The sequence below is a fragment of the Mercenaria mercenaria genome, chromosome 15 (assembly GCF_021730395.1).
Source record: "Mercenaria mercenaria strain notata chromosome 15, MADL_Memer_1, whole genome shotgun sequence".
NCBI classification, from domain to species: Eukaryota; Metazoa; Mollusca; class Bivalvia; order Venerida; family Veneridae; genus Mercenaria; species Mercenaria mercenaria.
The window spans coordinates 5866697-5886908 of record NC_069375.1 but is presented as its reverse complement, the minus strand read 5'-3'; the positions used below and the strand labels follow the sequence as shown (position 1 = coordinate 5886908).

Genomic DNA, 20212 nt, shown 5'->3' with positions numbered 1-20212 from the left:
CTGGAGCAGCTGGTACAAATGTTAAAGATTCACCAGGCGGAAAGTAATCGTATTTACACAGTATTGTAATATAGGAACACAGTGAGGCTAAAGGGCAATGTTTTGCGCCAACAAACCAGTGAACACTCTGGACCAGTAGTGGTTTTGCTTCTGACCATTCCGACGCGGTGCCCTGCTGTGTTCCTCTTATACTTTATTTGTGTATATGTGTACACAGTCTGTGCATATATGTATACATTTCAGTTTTTGTGCCTTTTTTTAATGTGATTACTTGTTGGACTGTAGTCTTATGTCAATAGCAGTACTAGTTATAATATCTACATAGGTGAAAACGTGCAGAAATGTCTCCCTCAAGCTGTCTTTAGCCGCTGGGAAAAAATAAAGTAAAGAAAAAACTAAAGTTAATGTATCTTACTGTCTGTTACCAAATATTGCAATATGATACACGTTGGGAATTCCTTCACTAAACACTATGTTGGCAACATTTATGACATGTCATATATAATCATCATTCATGGCAGTTAATTAAGACACTAATGTAAAAGTTTTGTTGGCTTATGTGAATCATACTGTGAATCATTAAAGAAAGGATGGCCAAGATTTCTCTTTTGTATGGTACATTCTACTACGCTTATGTGACAATAACAAAGTGCCATTGTGTCGAAATACGCATTGTACATGCTCGAAAGGAATCTTTTTTAATGTAAAGACAGTATTAGCATTAACTGTTCGTTAAGCTGTTAAATAAGAAAAAGAAACAACCGATGCTGAACTATTTTATTAGAGATTTTCTTCAAACGTACACACGAACAAAGTTGGACACACTCACACACACATACACATTTATGATATAAATTGACATGTCAGGTTATTGTACAATAAGCTGGTACTCTTTGTTTGAACAGATCGTGTCAAGTCGTTCCGCATTAAACCGTTTCAAAGCTCCTTTTCACGTTCGCCTTCATTTACCCTTTCCCTTTCCTTTGCTTGAGTTTCCTTTACCATTACTTTTCCCCTTTCCTTTGCTTGCGTTTCCTTTACCTTTACTTTTCCCCTTTCCTTTGCTTGCGTTTCCTTTACCTTTACTGTTTCCATTTCCTTTGCATGCGTTTCCACTACCTAAATCGCATTCCTGAAATATAAGCAATGTTATAAGCAGACATAATGCAGCCCTGTTCTTTTCATTTCTGATTTTGATATTATTATTATTATTATACCAGATTTATATAGCGCCCTTTTCATGATCAATTTCACGTTCAAAGGCGCTTTACATAGTTCAAATGCAGCCACGCAGGGCGCATAATTCATCCTCTACTAGTACAGACACGGAGCGATCTAACCAGAGGGACAGAGTGAGACAAAGCCCCCACGACAGAGAGATCAGAAATCAGATACAGGCTTTTCCGGCTAACTTAGCCTAGCTCGTTGCGAATAGACAGCCTGGTTCTTTAACGTGCCCAGCGTATAGCACTGATACACGCAAGGATTGCCTGGGTTCCTGACCAGCACACCTTTAGTTGGGTGGGAAACACTGAAAAGCGTTTCTGAAAATTCCCGAGTAGCATCCGGGGATCGAACCCCCGACCTCAGGATTGGAAGGTCAATGTGCAAACCACTGAGCTATCCGTCAACCCTTCATGATATATGCACTGCGAGTCAAAAGAAACGGACGTGATGCTTATATAAATTCTTCTAATAGCTTCATTATAAGAACCAATCGTAAACATCGGGTATTTCCGTAAAACTATAGAAACGGCAGTTCTCTATATGACGGTGCGATATCATCAAAATTCACAACACATATCGACATTATCTAGCCTTTATCAGGTGTCAATTCTAGACGTCTATTAAAATGAAATCATATACACGAATGTTTTATTAACCTATTAGATAGTTTGCGTACTTGTAAACACATAAAAACAAAACTACATTTTGTAATTGTTATCAGCATAAAAGTAGATATGCAAATATCATTAATTAATTCAAATACTTAAACATGCAGAAAGAATGATATAAAATTAACAGATCTAGCCCAAGGTTACGATCGCTAAAATGGTTCTGCTATCAGTAAGTATTCTAAGGAAATGGAAATAAAGTATGATAATTGTTACTTAAAGAAAAGAAAAAAATATTGAAATTCTTTTTATTCTAAGAAATGGAAAATTCTACCAGAAATGTATTTGCATGTCTAACTGCCTGAAATGAACTGCTTTCCAATATACAAGAATATAGAAAATTTAGCGTATACAGTGTTTCGAAGTTGGGGGTGCTCATAAATTTAATTGATCCATGCGACATTAATGACAATAATACTTTATTTCTACACTCACATGTGACCTTAGAGAGGTCAAAGCATATTCAAAATATTAGCATCATCATGCTTGTTTTAGTTTGAATGTTGTATTTATCAAAAAAAAAGAAAAGAAAAGAAAGAAAAAAGAATGAAAAGAAAATAAAAAAAAAGAAAGAAAAGAAAATAAATAAAAAGAAAAAAGAAAGAAAAGAAAAAAAAAGAAAAGAAAGAAAAAAAAAAGAAAAGAAAATAAAAAAGAAAGAAAATAAAATAAAAAAGAAAGCAAAAGCAAAATGGCGCGATGCATGTAGGAATCAAAACAGCTATATTTTTGCAGGAACATACTTAAAATGTCTACACTGTGTCATGTTTTGATGTGCAAAAAAGTAAATGATACTCCTATCAACCGCCAAACTAATAATTTGTTATATTTACATGCATTTGGAAAACGATAGATAAAGAAGTCAAACTTGTCCGCTTCTGTTCTCAAAGCGTGTTAATATTGCCCTCTACATAGCACGCCATAAGGACACACGCCATAAAGAATATAAACATTAAATTCTTACCTCTGCACCAGAAAAAAGAGAAGAAAGGAAAACATTAAATACTGTTTTATATATTAAGCGAGACGAATGATCTGAATCTAAATAGAATTCGCACGAAATGATGTAAGACCAAGAAACGTTTTGAATATAAGCATTGCACTGAATTCACCAACTTGATATTATGTGAATATTTTAGAATACTATAATGCATAGAGAAGCTTTTCTTTATGGTGAAAAGAAAGTATTTAAATGTTAATATTAAAATAATCGAAACGATTCTTGGAAATGGAGTCAATAGGCATACTGTTGAAATCCTGAACTTTTCCATAAATCGTAAAAAATCAGCAATCTTTCAATAGAGGTAATTTATTAACCAAAACGAGGCTGTAAGACAGTTATAGCAAAGGACACATGTTAAAACAATAAGTGCGAGCATGAATATTCTAATGAAAACTTGTTCTGACTTTAAAAAGGCATTATGAATACATTATTAAAGCCATATTTTGTAAAACTTACTTGTATAGTACTCCAGACGGAATCCGTTGTAATGATAACTAGAGTCACTTTCAAAGGTTATGATCACTGCGGAACCATTGACACAAATTTCCCCAATAAATGGATTAAAGTCAACTGGAAACCCTGTCTTTGGATTGCCACAAAATATGCCGAGGGCACCGTTGTTTTCACTAATCTCTCCTGAGTGTATAAAGAAACACTTATTATGGTCCATGTAAACATAAGTCAAGGAGGTTTGACATAGACTTGTTGAGATGAATTTAGATTATATGCCATGTTTATATAATTGCATTTAAGTTTGGCGAAATCAGTAGCGCTGGAATTGCCTTGAATTTCCAATACGACCAAAAATTTGTAATGCCGCATTGTTCCAAAAGTTTGAACTCTCAAATAATCATGATGCGATTGCTTATCAAATTAAATATGAACTAAAACGCGTGAAACAGTGTTTTTCTAGGCTGATTAATTTTCTAACATAGCGTTATGATTTTTTTTTTTCAAATTTGTCTTTTATTTTTCGTGCATTTTCCTACTAAGCTGTTAAACGACTGAGTTCTGATCGAGCTATTTCAGTTTCAGACTGATAGGTTTCTGGCCATTCGCAATAAAACAAGAGTTGCTATCTCTGCCGCTGTGTTTTTATGGAACGGACATTATATCAGTTATTTAGGAAGCTGTAGTTATGGTTTTGCAAATCCAGACGTTACAATCTATTAATACTGTCCGCAGAAATTTAACTTCCCAATGTTATCTATCATGATATGATTAATGCAGTTTTGATGTCATCGCCTGGATAAAAATATATAAAACCGGGTATTATTCAAAATTTATTCCAGGAACAGCTCGAGTTCTTTCAATATGCGCTCCGTCTTATCTCTCATTTACATTCTCTTCAACGGAGATTGGTTAGAAAGACAGACGGGGGATACAAGCGACGAATAGAAAATGTTTATCTACCTACCGCTGTCAATCTTCACCCTGTCATGAGAACAAGTACGGTAACCGTCTAAGAAGAAGAAATCGAATTTTATACAGACGACGCATCTCGGATCTTCCGCTTTGATAATCCATGTACAGTTTGAATTTGCAGGATACCGAAGCGGCCAATTTGGTGATGTTATCGGTTGATGCTCAGGGGTGGCCGAAAGGTTTTCGACAAAATCTGAAATAATTAAAACAAAGTTAGTGACGAAAATTTTACTGATTAATATGTGTAACACTGTTGCTTTTAAAACGCAAACGTGAACTGTATAAATCTGGTATAATAATAATAATAATAATAATAATAACTGATACATCTGTGAGCGTATAATTGTTAAAGGCATAACATACACCTGTTTTTCTATAAAAATGTTCAGGATTTTAAGAATTCTTTTCTTCTTTTGGAATTATGCATTCAGTAAAAATGAAGTATAAAAAAAACGGGGGAGGGTGGGGAGAGGGTGGAGGGGGGTGAAATTGAAAATTATTTAAAATGGAGCAATGATTCTTAATTTGTCACTTCCTCTGATTGATATGACTATAGGACTGTATCTGTACGCTTTAAGTTTTATTGAAATCTCGTCTTTACTTTTGAAATTATTCACCGGACTGTAATAAATGAATTACAGAAACTGAAGAAAAAACAAAAAAATGTGTCTATAGTGTACTATATTGAAATTTTGTCAGTACTTTAAGTACTCCAGACAAGGTAAAGGAAGATTCTGTACATAAATATTAAAACTAGAGTTATGGTTATTATTCACTCTCATGCATTAAAGTCTATATATATTTCAAGTTTCAGTCCTTTCAAAGCTTGCTCGGGAATGGAAAGACTTTGTTCAAAATAGGAAATCGTTTTATTGTGACAGTGACGTCAAATGTATAAAATCATATCCTAAAGTATTTGACATTTCAATGAAACTTTATTAGAATTTCTAAGTCGGGATATTTATTAAAATGGTGCTTTCATAGTAATGCTTAATTTGTTGTATGAAAGAAATATGAATTCTAAGGATCGTTTGAATTTTAAAGGCCGGTATATTAACTTAAAACAGGACTTAAACCAGCTTAATTAAAAGTATAATGCTTCTTGATTCAGACCATAGTTGTAAAGATTTGTACACTACAATTATCTTTCAATTAAGTACTAAAATAAACTTTATCACTGTAACGCTCACGCAGACAAAGCGAATAATGTAAAAAAATGTTTATATTTTTTCTTTCCAAGCGAAGCTCAAATGTTTAGAATAGATATAAGATTTTAAACGCTACTTACTTGTTTTAGCTAGAGGCACAAATAACACCAAAAGTGCGAAAAACAAATTCTGAATTTCCATCCTCACTATCCGTGCGAATAAAAGTGTATTTTGTATCCTGTTTGTTCCAGTGAAGTTAAATTTTGTAACACTCAATTATATATAATTACTAAGGTTCTAAAAGAAACTTTCATTTTGTCTTTTCATATTTGGTGACTGGCTATAAGATGGGGCGGAGGAAAACAAATAGATAGACGTATGATATGTAAAAGTGGCAAATAACAACTGGCTGTGCGATCCACCATGTTTGAACACATCACCAAAATATTTCAAAGTAAGCATTGATTAGTTACATGGCAAAACGTGATAGGCTAAACGATAACATTTTGGAGGAAAGTCATTGTTTAGTAAAAATCTCTATCTAGTATTGTTTATAGCAAATCAATACCTATTGGACAGAGCAGTAATTCACACCAGGCAGTGATAGGAAATAAATTTTCTGCTCATATTTTATCAGTTAAATTTGCAGTAAATACTTTCTTTACAGACTTATATGTTGTGTATTTTCTTGATACTATTAACAGAGAGATGGACAAAAGAAACAATTTTAATCTTTGATTAGTTCTTGTCGGAAAACTCTTCATGTAAGTAGAAATTGTATCTTGAACTACTTTAAATGTAAATTCTAAAATAGAGCTAATTTGGCGTGAAAGTTGACATTTGTTTTACGAAATAAGGTTAAAAATGAGAGCCACGAGCACAATATCTACTCAGACCAGTTCCTGCAAATATACAATTACATAATAGCAATGTGATTTGTTTCAAAATGTTTTATTAGATATTTAAGAGAGTCATACTTCATTACTTTATGCGTTGAATGATCGAGTCAAGTAAACGTCCAAAATTATGCCGAGGTTGTACAACTATTATAACATGAGAGTCTATGGGAAAATCACAATTTTGATAACATTTTCGACATTTTCACGAATAGATTTTTTTTCTACACTGTAGAGTTTAATCAAATATGTCACAGTCGTACATAAACATTTTACCTATAATTTTGTGAAAGAATGCGTATAGGTCCGTGTGCCTGTTTTTGAGATATTTCTTCGTGATTGAAGAGCTACGCACATTTCAAGCAACTTTTAAGTCCATTTTTTGGAAATATTTAATCTGTCACTTTAATATAATTTTTATCTATAGAAAGATAGCAACATTTCCGTTGTAATACAATTACTCACCGTTTGTCATTAATTCATAAAATTAATGATTTTCATTTTCGTAGGCCGAATCCTTGCTTTGATAATTTTGTCATTCATTGCAGCAAGATTTTATTTTGTGTGTACTTTAATACAATAAAAGAATAAAAGTACCCTTTAAAATGCAGGAAATCGCATTTAGGAAAAAAAAAAAAAAAAAAAAAAAAATAATAATTGAAATAATTAAATGGTATTTGGCAAAATAAGAAAATAAATTTGATCGTAATATGACCGTATATTTAACCGAAGTAACAATATTATCGTATAATGTAGTTTTGCCAAATACATTAATCCCAACAGACTAATATTTAAAAGCTGAAGTAAAGCCTAAACAAATTACTTTAAGTTGATTATCAATAAAAAATAACAATAAACAAGGCCCATTATATTTGCATGACTTGATACATATTAAAACTAATATTTACTCTTTCAGGAACAGTAAACAGCAGATATTCTAAGGGTAAAAATCTTTATCTATGGTAGCAATTCTTTTCATTTCACTTTGGAACTCTCTCCCGCAACATTTCGGGGAAGAAACAAAATTGAATCAGATCAAAAAGTTGATCAATGCCTGGATTGGGGAGAGCTGCACATGCATTGCCAGTTCTAGCTATTGATTTGCTGCTTTATGCTCTAATGCTTTCTATTCTATGTGCTTCATAATAATGCTAGTTAATGCGGAATTTTTGTCTGTCTGTTCATATTTAATTGTGAAATACAAGCCGATTTTTTACAGAATTTATATAGGTATATAATAAAAGTAAATATGAGACTATACTTGTGCGTTCCTTTCAATCACAAATTGTTAAATAATGATTGATTTAAAAACAGATTTTATAATTATGTAAGACGAAAGTGCTTAAGCTTAAGTTGTCTAATTACTTTTGTGTCTAATTACCCTTTTCTTTCTAATTGCTCTTATATATAGCTTGTTGATATAATCGGCTTCAAGGAGAGCAAGGAGGGTCGTTGTATTGTGTATAAATTTGATAGAGAGAATATTACATTTTCATTTACCAGCTATTAGTTAATTTTAGTTTTGTAGCAAAATTTTGTCTATTTTGACTATATGTCGAAGCATAGCGATGTAGAATTTTGAAGTAGTCAATTATGTGTAACATGTGTTGTTGTTTTCGTCTAGCAAGGATATAAGAAATCTTATCTTGTCAGTTTTGTAATTGGCCGTATAAAGTTTTCAGTAAGATATCGATTTAAAGTAGAATTTTGAGGCAATAAACTTTGTGTAACATATGTTGTTGTTTTCGTCTGGCAAGAATATGAGAAATCTTTTGCAACATATGTTGTTGTTTTCGTCTACTCAATGATATAAGAAATCTTATCTTGTCAGTTTTGTAATTGGCCGTATAAAGTTTTCAGTAAGATATCGATTTAAAGTAGAATTTTGAGGCAATAAACTTTGTGTAACATATGTTGTTGTTTTCGTCTGGCAAGGATATGAGAAATCTTTTGTAACATATGTTGTTGTTTTCGTCTACTCAAGGATATAAGAAATCTTATCTTGTCAGTTTTGTAATTGGCCGTATAAAATTTTCGGGTCAGGATCCATGCTGTTCGCTAACGAATTCTCTGATTACAATACGCTTTAAAAGCGAACAGCATGGATCCCGACCAGACTGCGCAGATGCGCAGGCTGGTCTGGATCCATGCTGGTCGCAAAGCCACTATGTTGGTTTTCTCATGGCGTGGCTCAAGTGTTTTATTGAAATAACGGACACCATAAATGTTTACAAACGCATCTGCATAGTTTACATTTTTAAGAGTGTAACACCTTGTCTCGTGTCTTAGTATTGATTGAAATATAACTGCGTATTGTATAGCAGAATTTCATTGTTTTAAACAGAAGGATATTCATTGTTTTGCTATGGAACGGGAACGGGAAACATAGTGAATTATAAATAATCATAACTCCTTTCGAGATACCATCCTGCTAATAGGTGAATCCTGTTTCATTTCCAGATTGTGTTGGTACATCCGGGCTAATATGGAGCGTTATAAAACATCCTCTCTTGAAGTAGAAAAGATTTTTGAGCGACATTAACAAACACAAAGTAAGTATTTTCTATTTCCATAATTGTAAAGCTACCTTTTTGTGTGGCAGCGTCGGGAGAGACTGTCTTGCGTTATACAACCTCAGACAATGAGGCGCTTGGAGAGGCGAATGGTCTCTCAATGCTTGTATCACAGAACTAAATTATGGTGGAAGACTTTCTTCCTTGGCCTAGCATCCATGATGTTAATAAAAACGTCTCCATATTAGATGTATGATCTTAATAACTTCACCACATTACTAAGAGATGGAACCTGTCAAATTAAGACATTTTTGAGACATGAATCAAATAAATTATATCTTATTTATTATCACAGAAACTACCGGAATCACATTATCAGGTATTTAGGAAAAGTAAATAGATGAACAATGTAAAAAGTGTACCATCTCGTTGCCGACCAGATGTTTCTGTTTACAGGCTAGACTACTGAAAACAATCTGTTTTTCGTCTGTTTTCAGTAAATACCGGTGCTCAATAGATTTGGTTATATTCAATCAGATGGACAAACTTCGCCATTGTGTCAGAGAAATCTCCAGATAAAACAATGTCAGCCTTATAGTTAGCACAGAGTTCACAGCTCGGGGTAGAAAGTGTTCACATGTTATTAAACGTTGTGGTCAAAATCAGCAAACAATTAGCAGTGAGGAGCATGGACCAAAACCAACGCTTAGGAACACATGCATTTTAAGCATAATTTCATCAAATTTGAACTCGAACAGGCTGCGTTTCCTTTCGGAAATACACAAGCAGACACTGAAATTGATGGATCCATCAGTTACATTTAAGAGCGTTTATATTAACTTTTGATTTGCCACATTTACTAGTAACATGCAGCAACTTTTTGGGACAACATAGATTAAAGGAAGTTTATCGATGATAATAAAATGATGAAAAAAGAAGAAAATAACTCGGTTGGTGGAGGAAACTATTTCCCCACTCTTCAGTTTTAAAGTGTCTTTAAACAGTTGAATATTAAATTGATCTCTGCATCACGACAAACATTAGTAAATTTACAAAATCATGTACATGTATAAGCATCGAGAAACTTTGGCATGAAACGGTGTTTAATGATAATCTTTGCCTCAAACTATGTGCACCGTGAAACTTTGAATAATAAAAAATACACTGTCATAAAAAGCTTTATCGAAGAAGAAGAAATATATGTATTAAAATGGTATCATTGTCTATTGTCTGTGTTTACTTGATATAAATCTTACAACACCTGTAATTACTTCAAATCAACGTAAAATGGCAATTATTCTGGGACAAAACCATTTCTCCTCTGGAAATATCATTCATGCCCTTTTAAACAAAGATCTTGGTTTCGATTTAGATAATTTAATTATGCAAGCGTTTTTCCTGTGTTCCTGACATATTACACTGAATGATGAGCGGCTTCAGGCGGTAAATAGATATTCTACCCCTGTAACAGTCAAGAGGAGAACTAGCCAGATTTTCATACTTACATTTCAATGACCGGAAGCTGTACACATAATATTGTACACAAACCTACATAGCATCAACCCATTCCACAAATACCAACACCTTTCATTTGAAGAGTATTCTTGGGCTAGTTGCGATAGATGAGCTGGTGTAAGCCTTGCCATCGGCTTGCACAGAAGGAAGGCAAAGCACAATCTTCTTTTTCTATATCTGCAATCGTAGTAAGCTCATCATACAAATACCAATAAATCTACCAGTATCATAAAAATAAGAAGACGCATAAAAATTAAATTACAGTGTAAAACGGCGCTCACTCGAGCTTCGATGACTTACGTACCATGTCTAACTCGAGCTGTTCATGTTATCCCTGACCGTTTCCCAAATAATTTACTAAACCCAGGAACATGCATATTATAATTCATCCTCCTGTGAGCGCGGGCAATTGATGTTTTACAATGTTTATTTGAGAGTCGTTTTATAAAAATTTAAATACAGTGTATATTTCTGTCCATTAACATTTATTTTATTGCATCTCTTGAGTGACTGGATTTGGTTTGTGTTTTACGGCGCATCAATAAAGTACAAGTTATATTGGTAAAAAAAAAACAATTTCACATCTCATTTAGATCGAAATGAAAATATGAGGTATGGAATTGAAACTTTATATTCCTGCTGGAATCACAGAGATACAGCAAAATCAAGTGTTCAGACCCTATTAATCGCCTTTCATTATTATGCAACGGTAAGGCAGTGGTTCCACGTCTTTTCATACACTAGGTGTCCCAGAACCACATTGGTCATTTTGTTAGAAAAGTGTCAGAAAAATGACATTGTAAATCAATCTAATATGCCGTATGCTTTAGATAATACCAGATAGAAAGAGAAAATGGGGGCATTTCTTTTATTTTTTTATCTACTATTCGGAATCATATTTTGTGATCACATGATACAGAATACAATATCTAGGAAGACCCCTTGGACGCAAAGAAGGCAGCCAAGTAAAACTAGACTTGCTTTGAATGAATCTTTCATGAGCGATAATAAAATGAGTTACATTCCTCATAATCGACTTAAGAGACACTCTGTTGTACACATAATTGAATGGACTCCATGTTTAGTTTAGTTTAGTTTTATGATATTTTATTGATTGAAAAATACGGTAATACAGTACTACTTAATACATGGAAATAAGTAAGCCAACAAACAAATGAAGAGGGAATGAATTAATAAACCAGATATCAGAGTTACAAGTTATTCCAACATTTCCTAGAGTATGACATAAGCAGCAAGACTTAGCAGATTTTTTGTATTGTCGTCAGGCTATCACGCGACATGTTTAAAGAAAATTCTAAAAACCTAAAGACAAAATATTGAAATGAATCTAAAAAGCGATGTAAAGATAGCGCAGTAAAGTACCGCTATTCGTTCAGACTGAAGAAAAAGAAAAGAAAAGGATATCTCTGTTTGGACCCCATGATCCCAAGGGACCAGAAATAGAACAATACTGTGTCCCGTTCACTCTCCAGGTCATTATATAACAATAAGAAAATAGCTTTGTACATCGCAGTTAAACAACAGGAAATGTGTTTCTCTGCAGTCGCTGTGAAAATAACTAATATTAAATATGTATCAGGTTTCATCAATATATGTCAACATTTAATCAGAAGTTCATATTCTTAGTATAAGAACGTTTTTAGTAGTACTCGAAGTGATTAGACTTCAAATATGAAAATTTATTGAATTCTTTGTAAGATTCCATAGCCACAGTCCGGGTTACAGTTCAGGGTGTATATATTCCGTAAGGGTCTCGGACCAAACAAAGCATCGGGTACAGACCAAGCATCACTGCGTGTCCTAAAACACTTCAAATTAAGGTAACCCATATGTCCTGTGATGCAATCTTTGACAGGAATTGTTGCTATTTAACTATGAGGTGCTGAGGATTTCTCCACTATCTTCCTTTGCATACTTCACGGCACAGAACTATATAAGCATCAAGCTGATAATACAATAAAAACCAAAATAAAATTTATTTAAACCACTTGATGTCATAGATCAATCCATGAAAATTAGACCCATCTGTTAGTAATGATTTTACAGTAGCCTCAGTATTCAATAAAGAAGTTATAATAAAAAATGAATGGTTGAATCAAAATGAATTGTTCTTGAAAAAAAAAAAATGAAAAGATGAATGTTTATAAAATTGAAACCTTACATAGAGACATTCGATATTTTACATGTCATATGCACACATTTAGGTTAATGTTTAGCAGGTATATCTACCCAACACCTGTACAAAATGTTCAAGTCTCTAAGCATCTGTACGAGGCATATCAAAATAGAACTAGGTTTGTATATAATATTCCAACTCTACCAAGAGTTATTTTGGCCTCCAGATATTGAACTACATCATTAAAATTCACAGCTCGCACTTACACAAATTTTAAGTTACAACTTCTATAAAACATTGTACTGTGGATATCTGCATGAGTGTATCGAGTGAGCCTGTAACATCAGGCCCCGATTTCACGAAATTACTTGAGTAATTGCTTAGCTAAGTCTGTTATTTCAAATGCTTGTTTTTGCCCTTTATGTGTCTTCAATGTTGACTTTTTCATCTATATCAGACCCGTACATGACTATTCCATAGATCAAAGCACAACAATTCTGAATTTTACAGAAAATGAAGTATAAAAATGAGAAATATACTTAAGCAAATACTTAAGTTCGTTATATCGTGCTTAAATAGAAATATGATATTTGCGAGACTGAAATAAGTACAGCAGACAAATACTACTTACCATAGTTTAATTTAGCTATAAATACATTGGTATAGAAAAAATCAACATTAAATAACAATAGCTTAAGCAATAGCATGATTTTAAAATAACAGACTTAACTAAGGAATTACTTAAGTTGTTTTTCTTTGTGAAATTGGGGCCTGGTGTTTGCAAGTGACAAATTTATATCTTACATGTCAAGAAAAACATGTTTAGCTAACCTGAATTGTTTGATACCAGTGAAAGTAATAATTGCTTAATTTTGTGAGAAAAAAATGAATTTCAGAATATCTTTACTTCAAGTGTAAACCGTAAAAAAACCATCAAGAATTATGTCAATGGTTTTAAGTTTTACCCTGCTAAATAGCTAAAATGGACTGGTCCATCATCAAGTTTGGACAGTACCAATTATTATTCAAAGGGGTGTTCACTGAAAATTTACTTACTGAAAAGTGAACAGTGCAGACCATGATCAGCCTGCAAGGATGTGCAGGCTGGTCTTGGTCTGCACTGTTTGCAAAGGCAGACTCATTTGCTGCCAACAGGCTAAAGGTTAAAGCAGAAAAAACGTCAATCGTGAATAAAAACTGAAAGAAAAACAATCCAGCTAGTTCTATGAATTAATTCTTTATTCTGTATGATAAGTTAGGCAGTAAAGATGCTATAAAATAGTGGGTATTTTGCTTATAAAAACGTTATTGTTTTGAAAATTTTTGCTTAGAGGTATATACCATATTTTGCGGATGTTTCTAAATTTTTTTGTACTTCTAGCATGTGTAAATGTTGAGTTCTGCTCAACCCGGAGCTAGAGGGCGTGGACGGTAGCATACATTGCCACTACCGCCCATGAACAGGCTCAACCAAACCGAGCCTGCAACATTTTCGTTTATGTCGTGTTGAGCGACCTGTGGAGTTTCCGCTTTTTCTATTGTGTATCTCATCAATTTAATAAAAAGGTGGAAAATTGCAGGTAGCACAGCACGACATAAATGATAATGTTGCAGACTCGGTTGGATTGAGCCTGTTCATGGACGGTAGTGGAAATACAAGCTACCGTCCACATCCTCTAGCCCCGGGTTGAGCAGATCTCAACATTTACACATGTTATAAGTAACAGAATGTAATTAAGATACATCCGCAGATGTGCAATTCCATGAAAAGCGGCGTATGGTCCCCAGATAAAATAATGGCTGTGCCCTAAATGAGAAAAACAATGGGGGAGAACTAACAAACTGGAATTGAGAGAGGGGATATGTGGTTATGGAGCCTGCATATCACAGAAACTGCCAAAAGACAAAATAAAAAGCAGGCACCATATCCAGGGGGCGATTAAACAATATCAAATGTTTGGAGAATTGGAACCATCCAGGCCGAAATGCTCCAGCTGAAAATTTAAAAAATACACTAAAACAACATAAAGTCGTACTGAACGATCTGAAGAGATCGAAATATAACAGCTCTGGTTGAAGGTACAGGGAGACATTTTGCGGCCGCTACACGGCACAAACAACGCTGCTGTGATAGTGGAAAACCACAGTCGAATCAAGGGAACCTACTGATTACAAGGACTATTTCCATTATCAGCAGCAGCCTCTCTTTGAAGACCTGAGTCTTCATATGATGCAAGTCGTCTTCATGATCAAGTATTTCTTCCACCTTTACAGGACACAGTATATTGCAGAGATGGTAATGGTGACTTTAATCTACTGTATTAAATTTCGGAGATGCTTCATCCATCAGTTTACAGTCATTAAATGAGAATATGTCTGAATGTTCGTAAACTACCAGTAATACCATTAAATAAGAATATGTCTGACTGATCGTAAACTACCAGTAATATCATTAAATAAGAATATGTCTGACTGATCGTACACTACCAGTAATATCATATGTATGACTGATCATAAACTACCAGTAATATCATTAAATAAGAATATATCTGACTGATCGTAAACTACCAGTAATATCATATGTATGACTGATCGTAAACTACCAGTAATATCATTAAATAAGAATATATCTGACTGATCGTAAACTACCAGTGATATCATTAAATAAGAATATATCTGACTGATCGTAAATTACCAGGGATATCATTAAATAAAAATATGTCTGACTGATCGTAAAGTACCAGTAATATCATTAAATAAGAATATGTCTGACTGATCGTAAACTACCAGTAATATCATTAAATAAGAATATGTCTGACTGATCGTAAACTACCAGTAATATCATTAAATAAGAATATATCTGACTGATCGTAAACTACCAGTAATATCATTAAATAAGAATATATCTGACTGAATATGTCTGACTGATCGTAAACTACCAGTAATATCATTAAATAAGAATATATCTGACTGATCGTAAACTATCTGTAATATCATTAAATGAGATTATGTCTGACTGATCGTAAACTACCAGTAATATCATTAAATGAGAATATGTCTGACTGATCGTAAACTACCAGTAATATCATTAAATGAGAATATGTCTGACTGATCGTAAACTACCAGTGATATCATTAACCGAGAATATGTCTGACTGTTCGTAAACTACCAGTAATATCATTAAATGAGAATATGTCTGACTGTTCGTAAACTACCAGTAATATCAATAAATGAGAATATGTCTGACTATTCGTAAACTACCAGTGATATCATTAAATGAGAATATGTCTGACTGTTCGTAAACTACCTGTGATATCATTAAATATGTCTGACTGTTCGTAAATTACCGGTGATATCATTAAATAAGAATATGTCTGACTGTTCGTAAACTACCGGTGATATCATTAAATAAGAATATGTCTGACTGTTCGTAAACTACCAGTGATATCATTAAATAAGAATCTGTCTGACTGTTCGTAAACTACCGGTGATATCATTGAATAAGAATATGTCTGACTGTTCATAAACTACCGGTGATATCACTAAATAAGGATCTGTCTGACTGTTCGTAAACTACCGGTGATATCATTAAATAGGAATATGTCTGACTGTTCGTAAACTACCGGTGATATCATTAAATAAGAATATGTCTGACTGTTCGTAAACTACCAGTGATATCATGAAATAAGAATATGTCTGACTGTTCGTAAACTACCAGTGATATCATTAAATAAGTATATATCTGACTGATCGTAAACTACCAGTAATATAATTAAATAAGTATATGTCTGACTGATTGTAAACTACCAGTAATATCATTAAATAAGAATATGTCTGACTGATCGTAAACTACCAGTAATATCATTAAATAAGAATATGTCTGACTGATCGTAAACTACCAGTAATATCATATGTCTGACTGATCGTAAACTACCAGTGATATCATTAAATTAGAATATGTCTGACTGATCGTAAACTACCAGTAATATCATTAAATAAGAATATGTCTGACTGATCGAAAACTACCAGTGATATTATGAATAAGAATATATCTGACTGATCGTAAACTACCAGTAATATCATATGTCTGACTGATCGTAAACTACCAGTGATATCATTAAATAAAAATATATCTGACTGATCGTAAACTACCAGTAATATAGTTAAATAAGTATATGTCTGACTGATTATAAACTACCAGTAATATCATTAAATAAGAATATGTCTGACTGATCGTAAACTACCAGTAATATCATTAAATAAGAATATGTCTGACTGACCGTAAACTACCAGTAATATCATATGTCTGACTGATGGTAAACTACCAGTGATATCATTAAATTAGAATATGTCTGACTGATCGTAAACTACCAGTGATATCATTAAATAAGATTATGTCTGACTGATCGTAAACTACCAGTGATATTATAAATAAAAATATGTCTGACTGATCGTAAACTACCGGTGATATCATTAAATAAGTATATGTCTGACTGATCGTAAACTACCGGTGATTTCATTAAATAAGAATATGTCAGACTGATCGTAAACTATCGGTGATATCAATTAATAAGAATATGTCTGACTGTTCGTAAACTGCCGGTGATATCATGAAATAAGAATATGTCTGATTGTTCGTAAACTACCAGTGATATCATGAAATGAGAATATGTTTGACTGTTCGTAAACTACCAGTGATATCATGAAATGAGAATATGTCTGACTGTTCGTAAACTACCAGTGATATCATGAAATGAGAATATGTCTGACTGTTCGTAAACTACCAGTGATATCGTTAAATGAGAATATGTGTGACTGATCGTAAACTACCAGTGATATCGTTAAATGAGAATATGTGTGACTGATCGTAAACTACCAGTGATATCGTTAAATAAGAATATGCATAAGTGATCGTAAACTACCTGTGATATCGTTAAATAAGAGTATGTCTGACAGATCGTAAACTACCAGTGATATCATTAAATAAGAATATGTCTGACAGATCGTAAACTACCAGTAATATCATTAAATGAGAATATGTCTGACTGTTCGTAAACTACCAGTAATATCATTAAATGAGAATATGTCTGACTGTTCGTAAACTACCAGTAATATCATTAAATGAGAATATGTCTGACTGTTCGTAAACTACCAGTAATATCATTAAATGAGAATATCTCTGACTGTTCGTAAACTACCAGTAATATCATTAAATGAGAACATGTCTGACTGTTCGTAAACTACCAGTAATATCATTAAATAAGAACATAACTGACTGTTCGTAAACTACCAGTAATATCATTAAATGACACAAAGGGTCTTAAACTATTATTTTTTTTGTAAAGAAGTTTTATATAAGTTTAAGAATTTAATAATAAAATGCGAGGCTCTGCTGACCATTTTATGTTTTTTATCAGTGGGTAAAAATTCAATTCGAAAAGACTGATTGAAATAATTGTTCGTAAAAAGTGTTATGTTCAGAAATGCCCAACCCCTCTCTATGTAGAGACAGAAAACTAATAATACTTAGTTTTCTTCTCTTTTGGACATATTTTTATCCCTTGTTCCTTTTTGTACTTGTGCTGTAAGCATTCTAAAATATTTGACACAATTAAAATGATTTTCGCACTACATTTGATCCTCAACTCACCAGAACTGTTACCTGTTGATGCATGTATTTTTCCAGCGAACTACACAATACATCAGATTGGTAATATTGTGCAGCAGAAATATGCTGTACATTTCAAGAAGGAAACAGTAAAGTTCTAAAAATTGCAAATATATGATACAGCCATGCTGAAATATACACTCTCTGAATGGTTTGGTCTATCAATGTTCAAAACTTTGCTTGAGGTCCGAAGGAGATTTTACTATTGACCTGCAAGCATTACAATAAGTGTTTATAATATCAAATGAGAAATAAAATTCATTTTTTTTACTTAAGATCAGCTAATCACAGACTAGTTGGCAGGACATCGGAAAAATGGACTATTGGCTCATTTATTCAGATAGATAGGTTTCCAATAAGTCCTATTTCAGTGGTCAATGGTCATTTGGAAAGACATATAATGAGCCAGTAGCTGTTGTTGTTGAACAATCCGAGTCTGTTATTATTGTTCTTGGTTGCATTCTATGCTTCCAAAGGATCATTTTATAGATTTTATCTAATCAAATTAAAACATTATAATGATATATCATAACACAAACTATGGACCGGCGATATATCAGAGTCATGCTGTAATAAGCAACATAGCTCGACACTATTTTGTGGTCACACGTTACACACATTTTCTCTGACTTTTCTGGCATTGTATCTATCTGAAAAAGGTGATTTTCTGGCGTTCTATCTATCTAAAAAAAGGTGATTTTCAATAATTTGCGCAAAAGCTTTTTAATGTGCATCTAGAAATTTTCCGACTCTTAACACTGTGAAATGAAAAAAAGTCTCTACTGGTTTAGTGAAATGTCTGAAAAATGTAGAATAGCTGCAGACCATGATGTTCAGATGTAAAGAGATGCAGGCCTTTGTTTATTATGGTGTATCAGAGAAACATAGTGTATGCAAACATTTAATAAGTAAGTAGATCATTAAATTTTGAATTTAGAATGTTCTTTTACTAATCCAGTTGCACTTGAAGAAACTATTTTTAAGATAATCAAAATTTTAACTTATTTTGTAATTAAAGGGAGGTAACTTACTTTTAAAAAAGAATAGTAAAATCCGCCTGCTCAGTTTGTTTTGGTAAACGAGCTTTTAACTGACTTTTGGAAGAAATCAGTGTCCGTTTCATCCGGATTTAATTAATATTTTGTACATAAGTATATCTGTATCAGTTGTAGGAATTGATAAGTTTTTGTATGTAAGCTGGTATGTCAGTAGTTGAATATTTGAATGTTGATGTCCTCTGACAGCTTGTTTGCAGAACTGTTCTTTTAAACATTAATTTCAGAACAAATTACAGATTTAAGTTTCTGTTCGATTATGAGCTTCATCATTAAACTCTGAAACATATTACTCCTACTATATATATACAGTTTTTATTTTCTCTCTTTAAATTATTAACATCTTAGAGGTCTGTCCTTGAGATTGTCACTTCTTTTTCTGGTGATCAGATTTGCAATACATGCACGGAATGTCAAATTGCTGACATAATTGCTGACAAAATTTTAGTTAGCAAGTAAAGTCAGGTGACATTAGAAAGTCAAAGACCTCAACCTATCTTGTTGATCTAATTGTTTTCATATCTGGCTTCTAAATAACTTTGCACAAATTTGAATCCTTCATAAGAAAACTTTCTGACTGGATTTTTTGATACAGGTCAAAAAGTTTAGGTGATTACAATTTAATTTTTTAATAATTTCTTACAGTTTGAAAAATATCTCTTCTTTTGCAGTGTAAAGTAACAGTGAAGCAGAATTTGTGCAAATCATGGACTTCAGAAATAAAGACAAACAGGTCTTTATTGATACTTCTACATTCTGCATTGGGGATCTGTAGTTGTTTGTTTTAGATTTAATGAGAATCATAGAGAACATTTAAGTGAACAGATCATTTGTAATATGTGGAATAATTCACAAATTATTAAACTGCATACAGAGTAATACATCACATGAGGCAATGTAGTAATACATTACAATTGAAGGGAGGTAACTCAATTTTAAAACAATACCACTAAAATA

At 32.9% G+C, this 20212-nt stretch overlaps 1 protein-coding gene and 1 long non-coding RNA gene across 2 annotated transcripts; one reads left to right on the top strand and one right to left on the bottom strand.

The window, feature by feature from the left end:
- Positions 1–763: 763 nt before the first annotated feature.
- LOC123540836 (tolloid-like protein 1) lies at positions 764–5869 on the bottom strand. The gene is made up of 4 exons (XM_045326186.2): positions 5612–5869; positions 4316–4516; positions 3355–3534; positions 764–1134 (listed from the first exon to the last, which is right to left on the bottom strand). The coding sequence occupies exons 1-4, from the start codon at positions 5670–5672 to the stop codon at positions 962–964; spliced, it is 615 nt and encodes a 204-aa protein (XP_045182121.2). The 5' UTR covers positions 5673–5869; the 3' UTR covers positions 764–961.
- Positions 5870–7316: 1447 nt separating this feature from the next.
- On the top strand, positions 7317–10104 carry LOC123540930 (uncharacterized). The gene is made up of 2 exons (XR_006684325.2): positions 7317–8919; positions 9378–10104. It is a non-coding gene; the product is annotated as an uncharacterized LOC123540930 (long non-coding RNA).
- The last annotated feature ends 10108 nt before the right edge of the window (positions 10105–20212 follow it).